This window comes from Muscardinus avellanarius (assembly GCF_963383645.1).
Source record: "Muscardinus avellanarius genome assembly, chromosome: 4".
In the NCBI taxonomy this organism is placed as follows: domain Eukaryota; kingdom Metazoa; phylum Chordata; class Mammalia; order Rodentia; family Gliridae; genus Muscardinus; species Muscardinus avellanarius.
The window spans coordinates 117,416,807-117,433,524 of NC_137789.1; the positions used below are offsets into that span (position 1 = coordinate 117,416,807).

Here is a 16,718-nt window from a genome sequence, read left to right on the forward strand (position 1 = left end):
TATGCAGAATATCTTTTGAGCCAGGACAACAAGAGTCCATTCAGTACATTTATTGAACATTTATTATGTGCTGAACTCTGTGCTAGACCCCAGGGATCCCAAGCAGTGCCCTCCTTCCTAGGACTTAACCGTCTAGTTGGGAAGGTAGATACATCCAAGTGTCTCATGCAGAGGTGTGGCTGAGGACTATACAAGTCATACAGACCTTAAAGGGAACGTCCACGTTAAGCACAGGAGCATGGGTCAGAGTTGATAAAGGACATCAGACTTACGGGGAGGTTGATTTTGGCCTTGGGGGGCTCCTGGCTGCAGAAATACAAGGTTAGAGTGGGTATTGCTTTCTTTGAGGTACTTATTTCCTGAAGTGTGTGCACACACATTTCTCTGTGATGCTGTTCATGCCACTGGCCCTCTTGGTCTGACCCAGCCTCCCAGAAGCCTTATGCTGGGATTGGGTACTCTCAGATGTTCACCGACCCTGTACACGTAACTGTCTTTATTCTATACTAGAGAAAACCAGGAGTTTCTAGTCATGCTGAGACCTATTGCTCACAAGATCTCCATGCCCCAGGCAGGACAGTTGGTCTTGCCATTCAGATTAATGCAATTGCCTAAGTGGGCCAGCCCACCACCAAACGGTGTGTTTGTGAAGAAACTGGGTTTTTCGATGAGAGGATACTCAAATTCTTAGACCCAGAGATGACCACCTGCTTCTCAGACTGACAGTGGGGCATGGACTTGGAAATATGGGGCCCTGGTTCCAGAGTTTTGACAGCCAGCGCTCTTTGTTGATGTTGCTTTTCCCTCCTAATCCTTAATCTACCTTGACGCTACTTACTTTTTACTGAAGAGTCGTGAAGGTGCTTGATATAGCCCTGCCTCAGGGACCTCTGGTACTCCATGACATATGTACCACGTTGTGTCTATCCCTAACATTTCCAAAGCACGTGCGTGCGGTGGCGCTCGCTCGCTCTCTCTCTCTCTCTCTCTCTCGCGCGCTCTCTCTCTCTCTCTCTCTCTCTCTCTCTCTCTCTCTTCCTCTGAGCTACACCTCTAGTCTTTTTTATCTTTTGTTTTGAAACAGGGTCTTGCTGGGTTTCTGAGCGTCTCGCTAAGTCGCCGAGGCTGGTCTCTATAACCTGTGATCCTTCTGTGTCAGCTTCCCAAGCGCTAGGATTGTAGGCATGGGCCACCACGTCCAGGTTTCAGGTTATCATCAGTCCCGTCCTCAGATGAGGCCTTGTGAGCTGTGCGGGTCACAGGCTTCCTATGCAGGCTTCCTATACTCAGTGATTGCTGAGCAGATATGGCCCAGGCCTTGACTGTATCCTTAGCCCCACTGCGGGAACTCTGCCTGGCTTGAGTGTCAACCTGGATTTCTCTACCACATTGATGTATTTCTGAATTTTCCTAAAGGGCTGACTTCTACCCAAGCTGAACTGTGACTCACGCTTACAGATGACTTGTGATAAATATTTTTGGGATGATGGTGGCTGACTAGAAGGATGGTGAGTGGGTGGGTGAATAAAGGGAGATTGGATGAAAGAGTGAAAGGTGGAACCTGTCTTCTCCAAATACTTGCCCTTTCTGCTACCCTGCTCACCACAGTCAGGTCTCACGAATGGTAATCCCTGAGATGGCAACTTATGAATCACATCACATATTCCTGAAATAGGTTGTTGGCCAGTGTTTTGCCCAGGCAAACGTTTGCAATTTTCCTGCCTAAATCTTTGGGTTTTCCCTATGACTTTTTCCATAGAGTTTCAAGTTCTTCAACGCCCTTTGTCCTCTGTGGTCTGGGGAAAGGTGTTCCCTTCTTTTAACTGATGGGAAAACTAAGGCTATCTATATTTTGTTTCAGCATCCCCCAGAGGGTGGTATCACCCACTTTGGTATGCCTCTCAAAGGGCATCTTTTATTAGTTATGGATAAAACCTATTAGGAATAGTCTGGGGCATGGTTTTTCATTTGAAGTGCATATAAGAATTATGTAAGGGCCTCCCCGCTCTTTTTGGTACTGGGTATTAAACCCAGGGCCATTCTACCTCTGAGCTCCACCCTCAGTTCTTTTTATTATCAAATAGGGTCTTGCTATGTTGCTGAAGCTGAAGTTGGGCCTGCGATCCTCCTGTCTCAGCCTCCTAAGTACTGGGATTACAGACACATGCCACCATACCTAGCTACTAAAGGGCCTTTAAAAATATGATGCCCAGTCTCCGCCCCTCCCAGTTCCAGTTCAGTTGGCCTGGGCAGCCTTGGAGAAACTCCCTGGGTGATTCCAGTGTGTGTGTGTGTGTGTGTGTGTGTGTGTGTGTGTGTGTAAGCATGTGTGTAAGTGTGTGTGTATAAGTGTGTGTAAGAGAGAGAAATATCACACACACATTGAGGATTGAACCCAGGGGCATTCTACCTCTAAGCTATACTCCAGCCCTGCCCTATTTATTTTTACTTTGAAGCAGAGTCTCTCTGATTCCAGTTTTTAACCAGGGTTGAAAACTTGTGTGTGCTACATGTTTGCAAAGTCTCTGCCTGCCTGGGTGTGCTCTAGATCTCTGTGCACCCACTCCTTCATTTTGTTTGAAGTTAGCATTTACTGAGTACTTAAGTGTTTATAGAACATGTTGTGGCAGTAACTCCGTGGCTTCTGCTTTCATTGGTGATTGGTGGAGTGGTGGGGCCCACGGTGAGTCTTGAGGACCCCCAGCCTTGCCCTGGAGCTCGGTGGCCTCTCTCTCAAATGATCAGATGTTTGGCTTCCCCTCGGGCCCTTATATTCCAGGCCTTTGGTGTTCTTGCCACATACCTGACTCCTGCTGTACATCTTGGTTCCCTCTCCTTTCATTTGTAACTATCCTCTTTCCTTCCTCTTTCCCTGGGTCTCTTGTTCTTTTGTTTTCTGTGTTGAGTCTGGAATCTCATTTCCCTGTGATTCCTTATCACATCTTTCAAAATGCGAGATGCTAGCCTCCCACAGCAGACAGCAGGACTGCAGCTGCAGACGCAGGTGGCTCAGAGAATCCTCGGCTTGGGTGGTGGTGGGGGAACTGCCCTGGGTCTCATCAGCCCCCTCAACCCCTTTTATTTCTTGTTGCTTCACCTGCTCTGTAGACTCTCTGAGCAGCTCCCATCCTGGGTGCTTGGCCATCGGCCTTCGTCCTTTTTCTTTCCTGGGCTGGGAACTAGAGCTGGCCAGCTGCCAGGAGAACGCCAATTGGCATGCAGGTCCTCGCTCATGACCGCCCAGGCCTGCCCGGCCTCACCAGCAGGCAGGGCGCCTGGAATGTGGCACTGCTCCTCGCTGCTGGCCTGTGGTCAAAGGCGTTAATGGCGGAAAGGCAGGGTTCACAGGGCAGGGACCTTTGTCTTGATAAAGGGCTCTGGAGAGGTACTGCAGCTTGTTCTGCCATTCAACAAGGGTTCTGGAGACTGGGAAAGGACAGGGCCTCGGCTCAAGGTCTGCTTCACCTGGAAGAGGGGCGGTGGTTTCTGCATACACTAAAGACCATCGGGTAGAAAAGGGAGTGGGGTCGTCCTGGGTCTCTGAAAGGCAGAGTGAGAAACGATGGCATGGGCTCCAGGAGGCTGGTGTAAGCTCATCCCCAGGGGAATAATCTTTCCTCCATGCTGCCCAGCTGGGCAGGCTGCTGAGGGAGAAAGCCACTGGAGGAGACAGCAGGGCTGGGTTGGGTTGGGGCTCGGTGGCCCTGGTATGACAGCACTAGTGGTCAGAACAGAGCCCCTGGGCTCCCTCTAACTGGGCTCTGAAGGTGGGCTTGCACCTGTTAGCTCTGTCTACAGGAAGATACACAATTTTTCTGTGCCTCAGTTTACTCATCAGCAAAATGGGGATAATGTTAATGTCTACTTCCTAGGGTTGCAGTGAGGACAAAATAAGTTAGTATATGCAAAGAGCTTAGAGAGGTCACAAGCACTGACTGTCAGCCAGACGGCAGAGTGTCTGACCTATATTAACCCATGTCCTCTACACAACCTTGCAGGAAAGCCTGGCCTTTGTCTCTGACACACAGGCAAGGAGACTGAGGCCCAGGGGTGAGGAGCCAGCCAAGGCGGAGTGGCGGCCCGCCGAGCCAGGGCGGTTGGTTCTACCCGGCTTCTGCCAGCTCCGGGCTCCACAGGGCTCTTCCCGCAGGTGCCCAGGGCGGCCGCCGGGCAGCCGGGACTCGGAGGACTGCTCTTCCGCCAGGGCCACAGCTGGGCGGTCCTGTCTGGCCCTGCCAAGAGCAGGAACAATGAGGACTGTGTTTCTAAGACACTGCGCGCTGCGGAGACAGACGGGCTGGGTGCTCATTTCCCAACCGCATCCCCGGCTCCCCGGCCGCCTCGGGCTGGGACAGGTTGTTTTGCTGTGTCACTGTCAGCTCTGGGGGTGCCAGCTGGGCTCCCGGAAAGGAGGGGCTTCGCTCTGCCCTGCTCAGGGGTTCCTCCTGGAACTGGCTCAGATACAGCCGGGCCGCCGTTCCCTGGCTCTGGGCTGGGCCTTCCTCGGTTGTGTGTTGCTGCCGCCTCGGGCTCCGCATGGCCACCTCTCCCCGTCTCAAGAGGCTCAAAGCTGCTGCTGCAGAGCCATGCCTCCCAGCACACCTCCCAGAGAGCAGGTTTACTCTGGACTGGCCTGTTCCTGAATGTGGCCGGAGCAGTGGGGAGAGCCGCCTCACTTTTGGCTACTCAGAGTCCACCCTGGGGTTTGGGGTGAGGTCAGCGGGGTGGGTGGGAGAGTGAACGCTTCAAAGAAAAATTTTGGTGCTTTTGGCTGGAAAAGGAGAAAAAGATACTAAGAAGGTGAACAGCAAGTATGGTGACAGTGGCCCCGTGGCAGTGGCTGCCTCTGCCCCTTCAGAAGACATCTCCCCTTTCTTTCTGCCCGGGGGAAGGTGGGAGAATGCCCCCTTGACAGTCAGCGCCTTCCCGCAGTGGGGCTCCTCGCCAGAGTGATGGAAGTGACGCTTCTAAAAAGTGCAGTGGTCCCTGGTATGTGACGCACACCTGTAGTCCTGGTACTTGGGAGACTGAGTCCGGATGATTATAGGATGGAGGCCAGTGTGTGGTGGCTTAATGAAGACCTTGTTTCAAAATAAAAAATTTAAAAGAGCTGGATGTGTACTTCAGTGGTAGAGTGCCCCTGGGTTCAATCCCCAGTACAATCAACCAACCCACCAATGAACACACAAACAAATGATATCAAATATAGCCTGCAATTTTGTAAGAGCTGATCATACTCTGCTCGTTTGTTGGGGGACCATCTCTTCTGTCTAAATCCTGAGGCTTCCCTGCCTCCAGGCAGCCTTCCGGATTGCCTCCACCCATGGTGTTCTCCTGGGCACAGGTGCTTGGTGTTGGGGGCCCACCCTCTCTGGGGTCAGCATCCCCGGTCCCCTCCTGGGTGAATCACACAAGAGCATGCTCTTGCATCCTGGTGAGACTGGGAGCTTGTGAGGGGTGAGGGGGGCCTTCACGATTTCTGTATCTGTCCCTTCCCCGAGTCCCAGTGTCGTATGAGGGGAGGGGGGACTGACAGGTGCCTGTGTGCTTTCCTCCCGCAGGTTCGAGAAGATGGTCAGTGGCATGTACCTGGGGGAGCTGGTCCGACTGATCCTGGTCAAGATGGCCAAGGAGGGCCTCTTATTTGAAGGGCGGATCACACCGGAGCTGCTTACCAGAGGGAAGTTTAACACCAGTGACGTGTCTGCCATCGAAAAGTAGGTACCAGTAGGTGCCACTGGAGGCTTTCCGGTTGTAGAGGGAACAGAGGAGGGAGATGGGGCCCTCGTTGCCTCAGAGTCCAAGTGTAGGGGTTTTCCCCCCAGGAGTGTAAGAGCTTCCTGGGCCTGTTTCTCCAACTCTGATCCGACCCATCCTGGCTGGCCTCCCTGCAGGCACCATGGGGCAATCTAGCTAGCAGCAGATGCTTCATGGATGGTTTTCCTGTAGGAGAGCAGCTCTCCTGCCTTCTCCCCCTCCCTCCCTCACACTCAGGGCAAATGAGTCTAGTGTCTGGCTTCTGAGAATGTCCTCTTGGTGGATCATGTCCTTCTCTAGGCTGTGTCTACAACCCTCGAGATCTCGAATGACAATCTAATAGGTCTGTGGACCCGTAGGATTGAGAAATAACTGTATATTCATTCTCTTTTAGAGATTTATTAGCAGGTTAAAAAAAAAACACACAACAGTTCACTTTGGTTGATTTATCATTTCCCAAGCCTTCTTTGTGCCCCAACCTGTCCTGGCCTCCACATATTCTCAGAGAATAGCTATTAACAGCCAGAAATGTTCTCTGACATGCAAGTGTGAGGACCGCTGGTTTAACAGATGGACTGAGATGGCTTGACGTAGGACAGAGCCCTCTTCAAGCTGCCTGCTACCCTTCGGCATCCCAAAGAAAACCCAGAATTCACCGTCTGCACCGTCGCTCAGAGGATGTGGGTCAGCTTGATGCTGTTGGTAGCATGATGTGATCCAGTGTCTGGGTCAGAGGACTCTGGCCATGTGCTGGCTTCCATGTGCCACCAGGCTTTCCTAGGCTCAGGAGGTCCCTGAAGCCGTGTGGGGCCACCTGCATAAAGATAAGGCCAGCCTGCGGCCGACCTCAACACTAGGAATCCTGTTCCATCCCCTGCACCAAGGGGTCATTTCCACCACTCTCAGTGGTGTTGGAAGTTTGGAGGGAGCAGTGGCCTCAGCTGTGGCTCCTGACTGATGTGTGGCAGCTGCCTTTGTGGTTAAAAAAAGAGGGTGCTGAGAGGGAAAAGGGCTTTTTTGGACTTGCTTCTTTGCTGAATTTTGTGCTGGAGTTTGTCCTAGGGTCACTCTCCTTCAGGAGTGATTGGTGCCCAGCCACAGTGGGTAGAGCCCTTCTCCTGACCTTCTAGCCATCTCCTTTTGCAGACTTCCTGATTGGTGGCTGGGAAGGGAGTCCTGGGGCTGTACCTCAATATCATTTGCCAAGTCAGGAAATGCCTGCCTTCCTTTTGGTCGGCTTCTGCTGTTGGCTCTGTGGTTACCAAGAATCATACATCCACTTGAGCTGGCTCCAGGAGTTATGTGTATAATAAAGGCTGTCTCCAAGAAGCACCCTAGAGGGCACATGCTAGATGCATTCTTTTTTCTCTTTTCTTTTTCTTTTTTCTTCGGTATTGGGAATTGAACTCAGGGGCATTCTACCTCTGAGCTATACCCCCAGCCCTATTTTTTAATTTTTTAGTTTGAAACAGGTTGAAACAGGGTCTCACTAAGTTGCAGAGGGCCCTCACTAAGTTACTGAGGCTCACCATAAACCTGTAATCCTCCCGTCTCAGCTTCCCAAGTACTGGGATTACAAGTGTGTGCCACCACACCCAGCGTTAGCTTAGATACATTCTTTCTAAAATCAAGACAGTATCCAAGTTTCTTTTCAGGATTGTGCTGGAGTTTATAACAACTCCAACTTAAAAGAAGAAAATAAAGGTGTAAGAATCAAAAGAAATGAAAAGCCAAGCATGCTGTAATCCCTGTACTTGGGACGCAGAGACAGGAGGATCGTAAGTTCAAAGCCAACGTCAGTAACATTGTGAGCCTCTCAGCAACCTAGTGAGACCTTGTTTCCAAATAAGAAATAAAATCAAGCTTGGGGTATAGCTTGGAGGTAGAATGCCCCTGAGCTGAGTAATCCCCAGTAACAAAAATAAAATAAAGTAAAGTAAAAAAGAAGCAGGGCGTGGTGGCGCATGCTTGTAATCCCAACATTTGGGAGGCTGAGACCAGAGGATCGCAGTTAGTGGACAGCCTCAGCTACTTAGTGAGGCTCTTTGCAACTCAGTGAAACCCTGTTTCAAAAATAAAGAATAAAAGATAGGGCTGGGGTGTAGCTCGGAGGTAAATGCCCTTGGGTTCTATCCCCAGACCTGCCAAAAAAAAAAAGTAAAAAAGAAACTAAAAGTATATTTACCACTTGCCAGTGGTAAATGTCTGCAGGGAACACCCCCAAAATATCTACAGGAAAGTGAACAGAATAAGAGGTCAGAGGTTAGAAAGCTGTCTGGAGATAACAGAAAAGTCAGTTCTATTTTCTCCACTTACTGTATTTAAAAATATGTATATTCTTTTTTTTTTTTTTTTGGGTGGTACTGGGGTTCCTGAAAGCCCTTCTACCTCTGGGCTACACTCCCAGACCTATTTTATATTTTTGAAACAGGGTCTCTTAAGTCAGCGCAGCTGGCTTCGAACCAGTGCGATCCTCCTGTCTCCACCTCCCAAGCGGGGGATTACAAGCGTGTGCCACCACGCCCGGCAAAATATGTATATTTTTTAAATAAATTTATCACTTTAGAAAAGCTGCAGACAGTCCAGGGGCCCTCGCATGGTCCTCATCATGCCCCCCCCCTTTGCTATGTGTGTGTATTTGAAAAGTACTCTGTGCAATAATAGCAGAACTCTAAGTACCTCTGAATGAATCCAACAAGATACAGACAGGGCACATATGCAGGAACTACAGCTTGACAAAGAGTATCAGGAAGGGTGTGTAAACAACTCATAGACCCCATAGGCCTTAAGCAGCTGTTTTTCTGCCTGCTCAAAGGCCATGCGGGCTCACCTCTCCCTGTCTCTCCATGTGCCTGGCGCGTCATAACCCAGCCTGGTACCCTGCTAGTCTGTGGTTTCTATGGAGGAGCCCCTACCCAGGCTCTTCCTGGTGTTTGACAGTCCCCACCCGTGCCGTGCACACGGGTGAGTGGATCCTGATTGCCCTCTCAGGCTCTCGTGCTTTGTACTGCCCGATGTGGTCCTGCACTCTTGATCAGTCTTGTTTTCCAACCTCACAGGAATAAGGAAGGTCTCCACAACGCCAAAGAAATCCTGACCCGCCTGGGAGTGGAGCCATCTGATGACGACTGTATCTCGGTCCAGCATGTGTGCACTATTGTTTCCTTTCGCTCTGCCAACTTGGTGGCTGCCACGCTGGGCGCCATCTTGAACCGCCTGCGCAGTAACAAGGGCACACCCAGGCTGCGGACCACGGTTGGTGTGGACGGCTCCCTTTACAAGACACACCCACAGTGAGTCTGCCCTTTGTTGTCTTTGCTCTCAGCACCCAGCGGGACTAAAGGCTCCTCTCCAGAGGTCAGACTTTTGCTGACCAGATGATGCCTGGTTTGGGCAGGAAGGTTAGATCTGCCCATTTTGCAAGGCTCGCCGTGAGCAGATTCTCACTGGTGGTGTTCCTGCATCTACTGTTACCTTTCTTCCTCTAGAGCTTTCTTTCGCCGTCCGTAGTGCTGGGTAGAATGTGTCTGTAGTTCTGCATTTCAGCAGAAGGAACTTCATCCTCACCGTAGCTTGGGTCATAGTTGTGGTACCCACATTCTTGTTTTAGAGGCTCCTGATAAAAATCCGCCAAATGGTCAGACATTACTCTTTGAAAGTGAAAAGCTTACATGTAGAATGCCCCTGGGTTCAACCTCTAGTACCACAAAAAGAAAAAAAGAAGTGGACAACTTGTCATCTCTTGGCATCTGAGAGCCAGAGAGACGTCAGCTCTAAGTAGTCCCCACTGAGGAGGAGGGGCTTGCTCTAACTGCCTACCTTTCTGTGTGCTGCCTGCTTTGGCCAGACCTAGCACGAGCCGACCTCAGCTTCAGAAGCCTCCTTGGTCAATGAGAACATGGCCAAACCTTTAGAAGTGGCCAAAGGCGAAGTCTTAAGTTTTTATTTGATAAGTTTTGACAGTAACTGCCTGTGGCGTGCTTTTTTAAAAAAAATTTTTATATTGGTGCATTATATTCATACATCATATGGGGTAAAAAACGTGTGTGTACATACATGCACACATCACCGATTTAACCCCTACCCAATTCCCACCCCATTCCCTCCCCATCCCTCCTTCCCTTGCTTGGCTTAGTGGTTGACTTTGATATGTTTAAGTACATTGTGTGTTTTAGTGAATTTCCTTCTTCCTCCCTCCCATCCCTTCATTTAGGTTGTCTTGTTTGCTCCTCTATAGGATTTCCTTTTCATCTAGAGTTCCTCCTATGACCTATTTCTCCTTAGCTTTCACATATTAGGGAATGCATCTGATTTCTTATTTTTTGTGACTGACTAATCTCACTTAGCATAATGTCCTCCAGTTCCATCCATTTCCCTGAAAATGATGTAATTGAGGGTTTTTTTTTTTATGGCTGAGTAAAATTCTATTGTGTACATATCCCACAGTTTTGTAATCCATTCATTTGTTGATGGGCATCTTGGCTGGTTCCATAGTTTGGCTATGGTGAATTGTGCAGCTATGAACATAGATACACATGCATTAGTTTGGTAGTTTGGTTTCTTTTCTTTTGGGTAGATACCCAGAAGTGGTATTGCTGGATCAAATGGTAGATTTGTCCCCATTCTTCTGAGGATTCTCCATTCTGTTTTCCAAAGTGGTTGCACTAATTTGCAATCCCACCAACAATGTTTTAGAGTTCCCACTTCTCCACATCCTTGCCAGCATTTGTTGTTTGTGTTTTGAATGATTGCCATTCTAGTTGGAGTTAGGTGGAATCTCAGGGTAGTTTTGATTTGCATCTCTCTGATTGCCAGTGATGTTGAGCATTTTTTCATGCATTTATTGGCCATTTGAATTTCTTCTTTCGTGAAATGTCTATTTAGTTTGTTTGCCCATTTTGTTATTGGATGCTTTGTTTTCTTAGTGTTGAGTTTCTTGAGTTCTCTGTATATTCTAGATATTAGTCCTCTATTGGAAGGGTAGGTGGTAAATATATCACCCATTCTGTTGGCTCGTGGTTGAGGTTCTTGACAGTTTCCTTTGCTGAACAGAAGCTCTTCGGTTTCATGCAGTGTTGGACCTATGCCCTATTCAAGTAGCTTCAAGGTCTCTTGTTTGATTTCCAAGTCTTTGATCCATCTTTAATTGTCTCTTGTGCAAGGTGAGAAAGTGGGATTGATTTGAATTTTCTGCATATGGTTAACCAGTTTTGCCAACACCGTTTGTTGAACAGGCTATCTTTTTTCCAGTGTATGTTTTTGGCCCCTTTGTCAAAAATCAATTGGCTGAAAGTGTGTGGACTTCTGTGTCTTCTAGTCTGCTACATTGTTCTATGTATCTGTTTTTGTGCCAGTACCATGCTGTTTTTATTACAATGGCTTTGTAGTATAGTTTAAAGCCAGGTATTGTGATTCCTCTTGCCTGGTTTTTGTTGCTGAGAACTACTTTGGGTATTCTTGGCTTTTTGTTATTCCAAATAAATTTAAGGACTGATTTTTCTATGTCTGTAAGGAATGATCTTGGTAGTTTAATGGGCATTGCGTTAAATCTGTAGATCACTTTTGGAAGGATGGCCATTTTAATGATATTTATTCTGGCAATCCATGAACATGGAAGATCTTTCCATCTTCTAAGATATTCTTTGATTTCTTTTTTCAATGTTTTATAATTTTATTTGTAGAGATCTTTTACCTCCTTGGTCAAGTTTATTCCAAGTGTTTTATTTTTTTGTGGGAGATCCTGAGTGGAAGTGTTTTCTGAATTTCTTTTTCAGTGGATTTATGGTTGGTGTACAGGAAAGCTTTTGATTTCTTAAGATTGATTTTGTATCCAGACACTTTGCTGAATTTGTTGATCAGTTCTATATGCCCTTTTGTTGAGTTTGTTTGTTTTTTTAAATATAGTATCATGTCATCTGCAAATAGTGAAAGTTTGAGTTCTTCTTTCCTATTTATACTTTTTTGATTTCCTTTTCTTGCCTTATTGTTCTGGCTAGAGTCTCTAGAACTATATTGAAGAGAAGTGGTGATAGTGGACATCCTTGTCTCATTCCAGTTTTTAGGGGGAATTCTTGAAGTTTTCCCCCATTTAATATGATGTTGGTGGTGGGCTTATTGTAGATTGCCTTAATGATGTTGAGATATGTTCCTTCTATTCCAATTCTCTGCAGTGTTTTTATCATAAATGGATTTTGGATTTTATCAAATGCTTTTTCAGTATCTCTTGAAATGATCATGTGATTTTTGTCTTTGATTCTGTTTATATGATGAATTAAATGGATTGATTTTTGTATACTGAACCAGCCTTGCATCCCTGGGATGAACCCTACCTGGTCATGGTGAATGATTTTCTTTATGTGGTTTTGAATACGTGTTGCTAGTATTTTGTTTAATAGTTTTGCATCCAAGTTCATCAGAGATATAGGACTGTAGTTTTCCTTCCTTGAACTGTCTTTATTTGATTTGGGTATTAGTGTGATGTTGGCTTCATAGAATGGATTTGGGAGAGTCCTGGTTTTTTCTATTTCACGAAATAGTTTGATAAGTATTGGGGTTAGCTCTTCCATAAAGGTTTTATAGAATTCACTTGGATAACCATCTGGTCCTGGATTTTTCTTTGATGGCAAGCTCTTTATTGCTGTTTCAATCTCTTTGATTGTTATTGGTTGGTTTAAGTGTTCTGTATCTTCTTGATTCAGCTTAGGAAGGTTGTATTTGTCTAGGAAGTTGTCAATTTCCTCCAGATTTTCCATTTTGTTGGGAGTATAGTTTTTCAAAGTAGTTTCTGATAATCTCGATTCTACACTGTCAATAGTAATGTCTCCTTTTTCATCTCTTATCTTCATAATTTGGGTTGATTCTCTTTTTTTTTTTAGTTAGGTTGGCTAGTGGTTTATCTATCTTGTTAATTTTTTCAAGAAACCAGCTTTGGTTTTGTTGGTTTTCTGTATTTTTTAAAATTCTCTATCTCGTTAATTTCTGCTCTAATTTTAATAATTTCTTGTCTTCTACTGGCTTTGGGGTTCAATTGTTCCTGCTTTTCAAGGGTTTTGAGGTGTGTCATTAGGTTATATATTTGAAGATTTTATGTTTTTCTTATATGAGCACTCAGTCCTATAAATTTTCCTCTTAATACTGCCTTCAAAGTGTCCCAGAGGTTTTGATATGTTGTATCTTTATTTTCATTTGTTTCTAGAAATTTCTTGAAATTTCACCTCTTACATCTTCTATGACCCATTCTTCATTCAGAAGTGTGGTGTTCAGTCTCCAGATGTTTATGTTGTTTCTCTGAGTCTTCATAGAGTTGATTTCTACTTTCATTCCATTATGGTCTGAAATGACACAGGGAAGTATGTAACATTTTTAAATTTGCTAGTGCTCATTTTGTGTCCCAGGATGTATCTATTTTGGAGAAGGTTCTGTGAGCAGCTGAGAAAAATGTAAAGTCCGCTGTAGTTGAGTGAAATATTCTATATGTGTCCAACATGTCCATTTGATTAATGGTTTTCTTTAGTTCTGAGGCATCTTTACTGACCCTTGTCTGGAAGATTGGTCTAATGTTGTGAGAGGTGTGTTGAAGTCTCCCAGTATTATTGTATTGAGATTTATGTGTGACTTCATGTCACACAGAATTTGATTTATGAAAGTAGCTCCACCTATGTTTGGGGCATAGATGTTGATTATTGTTATTTCCTCTTGCTGGATTATTCCTTTCACCAGTAAAATATGACCTTCTTTGTCTATTCTAATAGGTTTGGGTTTGAAGTCTAACTTGTCTGATATCATAGTTGCTACTCCTGCTTGCCTTCAAATTCCGTTAGCATGGATTACCTTGCTCTAGCCCTTTACCTTGAGTTTGTTCCTATCTTTACTCGTAAGGTGTGTTTCTTGTAAGCAGCAGATGGATGGATTCTGGTTTTTAATCTATTTTGCCACTTTATGTCTTTTTATTGGGGAGTTGAGGCCATTTACATTCAGTGTGATTATTGAGAGATACTTTTTAATTCCTAACATGTTAAGATTTTATTTCTGTTTGAGATACTGTTTATTCTTCTTTGCTCAGTTGTCTGCTGGATGGAAAATCTTGTTTCTTTGGTTCTGGTGTGTATTACCTATTTCTTCTTTGTAGTTAATCTCCTTGAGTGTTTTCTCTAGCACTAGTTTTAAAGACATAAATTCCTTCAGTTTCTGTTTGTCATGGAAGCTTCTTATTTCCCCATCTAATTTGACTGATAGTTTTGCTGGGTAGAAAATTTTTGGCTGGAAATTGTTTTCTTTCAGAGTTTGGAATATGTTACTCCAAGCCCTTCTGGCTTTCATGACTTGGTTTGGGAAGTCTGGAGTGATTCTAATTGGTTTGCCTCTGAATGCCACTTGGCCTTTTGTTTTTGTTGCCTTTAAAATACTCTCCTTGGCTTCCACATTGGTCATTTTGACAATTATGTGGCGTGGGGAACCTCTTCTCTGAGCCTGTCTAAAGGGAGTACTATAAGTTTCCTTGACCTGTGTATCGATCAACCTCTTGCTCTATGTTTGGAAATTTTTCTGCTATTACTTCCTTGAAGAGATTATTGAACCCTTTGGTTTCACCTTCTTTTCCCTCCTCTATTCCAATTATTCTTAGGTTAGCTCTCTTAAGATGGGCCCATATTTCTTCAATGTCAAATTCCTGCTGTCAGATTTTTTTTCTAAATTTATTTTTGGAGTAATCATCTTCTAGGAGCGAGATTCTATTCTCCATGTGGTCTAATCTGTTGTTTATACTTTGAATTGAGGCCTTTACTTCAATGATTGCATCCTTTATTTCTTTTAGACTCTCTCTAAATTCTTTTCGAAGGTTCTGTATTATTTCTACAGTTATATTCCTGATTTGATCTTCTGGAGATCTCTGAATTTCTGTGTTATCAGGTTCTGATTTTGTGGGGTTGTGGGCGTTCATTGCTCCATTGTTATTCCTCATTCCCATGATTTCAGAAGTTTGTGCCTTCTCTGGGTTCTTCCCTGGGTCACTATGACTTCACTTAGGGAGCTCTGGATCTCAGTGTGGTAATCTCAGTCACAACTACTCCTTTACTGGGTTGTATCGCAAAGTCTCAGACCCAGGAAGTTAATCGAGGCTGCGCGAGACCATGGGGGTGCCAGGCTGGGTGTTTTCCCATGGGGAGCTGCGACTAGGGTGTGGTATCTCTGCCACCACTACTCCTTCACTGGGTTGGATTGCAAAATCTCAGACCTAGGGAGATTATCAAAGCTGCGCAAGTCCCTGGGGGTGCAATACTGGGATTTCTCCTTTAGGGTCCACAATATCACTCACAGTTGTTGAGTGTGCTGATTTAGAGCAATTGTGGTCCCGGTTGACTTGCTACTGCCACAGGTGGCAATATGGCACCGCTGTGACACCCTCGGCCATGAGGCTGACGTTTTTCTTTTCTGGTTTTGAGCTCTGTTCTGAGTCCCTGGAGGGCATGCTGAGCTTGGCCACTGGGAGTTTTAGATGTTCTTTGTGCTGAAAAAAACTGCTGAATTACACCCAGATGATCCACAGCTGCTTACTTCAGCTCCTTGTTTACCTTTCCTCTCTGGAGCCTGGTGGGTTGTTGAGTGTTCTGATCTGGAGCTGTGGCAGGCACCGTGAATTCGCCGCCGCTGTTGGCTATATGGCGCTGCTGCTGCACCCTCGGCCGTGAGGCTGGTGTATTCTTTTCTGGTTTTGAGCTCCATTCTGAGTCCCTTTCTTCTCTGGAGCCTGGTGCTGCGAGGGAAGATGGCACCGGCGTGCCTCTGCTGCCACAGTGCGGGCTAGTTTCTTTTCTGGTCTCTGGTTGTTCTTCTAGCCTTCTTTCTCTGTCCCTTGTATTTACAGTTTTTTATTCCTCTGCTGATGGTGTTTTCTGGCTGTGAAAAGCGCTGATTTTGTGGCAATAGTGATTGAGTGTTAGTAGGATTCGTACATGCTGCTTTTCTCGGTCACCATCTTCCCGGAAGTCTGTGGCGTGCTTTTTGAATGCAGGACCTCAGATTGTTTTCCCACAGCAGGCGTGAGCATGTGAAGTAGCCTCGCAGACATTGGGCCTTTACAGCCATCACTATAGATCACTATAGACAGTTACACGGGTGTTAATTTAAGTTGGAGGAATTCTGTGTTGAGGACCCGGGGTTTGAGCTATTTAGGTGGTATTTGCCAAGTTCATAATTTTGTTCTTTTTTTTTTTTTTTTTTTTACATTTTTTAAAGGATTTGCAAAATGTTGGTAATGAAACTAGCCATTTTTTCCCTTGAAATTTATTTTCTTCCTTTTTTCCCCTTAAGAAATGAAATCTTACAGGCTGGTCCCAAACTTCTCGCCTCAAACAATCCTTTTGCCTCAGCTTCTTGAGTATTTGGGACTTTAAATGTAGTATAGTGCAAATAATATAAAATATATCACCTTTGCCATGTGTGTTTGTGTGTGTGTGTGTGAGAGAGAGAGACTGAGGATTGAACCCACGGGCATTCTACCTCTTAGCTACATATCCATCTCTTTTATTTTCTGTTTGGAAGCAGGGCCTCGCCAGGTTGCTGAATCTCACTATGTTGCTCAGGCTGTCTTTGAACCTGCAATCCTCCTGTCTCAGCTTCCCAAGTAGTGGGATTACAGACTTGTGCCACCACGCCCAACTCACCATAGCCTCTTTTTTTTTTTTTTTTTTTTTTGCAGAACTGGGTTTTGAACCCGGGGGCATTCTATCTCCAGCCCTATTTTTAATTATTTATTTTGAAGCAGGGTCTCACTAAGTTGTGGAGGGCCTTACTAAGTAGCTGAGATGGCAAACCTGCGATCCTCCTGTCCCAGCCTCCAAGCACTGGGATTATACATGTGTGCCACCATAGCCATTTTTGAATGTACAGTTTTGTGGTGTTAAGTACATTCATATTACTGTATACCCATTACAATGAACTAAAATCAGAACTCTCTTTATCTG

General features: G+C 45.6%; 1 protein-coding gene across 3 annotated transcripts in view; it reads left to right on the plus strand.

Annotated features, from left to right (window-relative positions):
* HK1 (hexokinase 1) overlaps positions 1-16,718 on the plus strand; it is a gene marked incomplete at both ends in the record, with an annotated part of 90,327 nt that overhangs the window by 57,170 nt on the left and 16,439 nt on the right. For all 3 annotated transcript variants that reach the window (XM_080693889.1, XM_080693888.1, XM_080693887.1), the window contains 2 exons: positions 5,562-5,717; positions 8,817-9,050. In XM_080693889.1, coding sequence (XP_080550015.1) covers positions 5,562-5,717; positions 8,817-9,050 — 390 coding nt within the window. The remainder of the gene's footprint in view (positions 1-5,561; positions 5,718-8,816; positions 9,051-16,718) is intronic.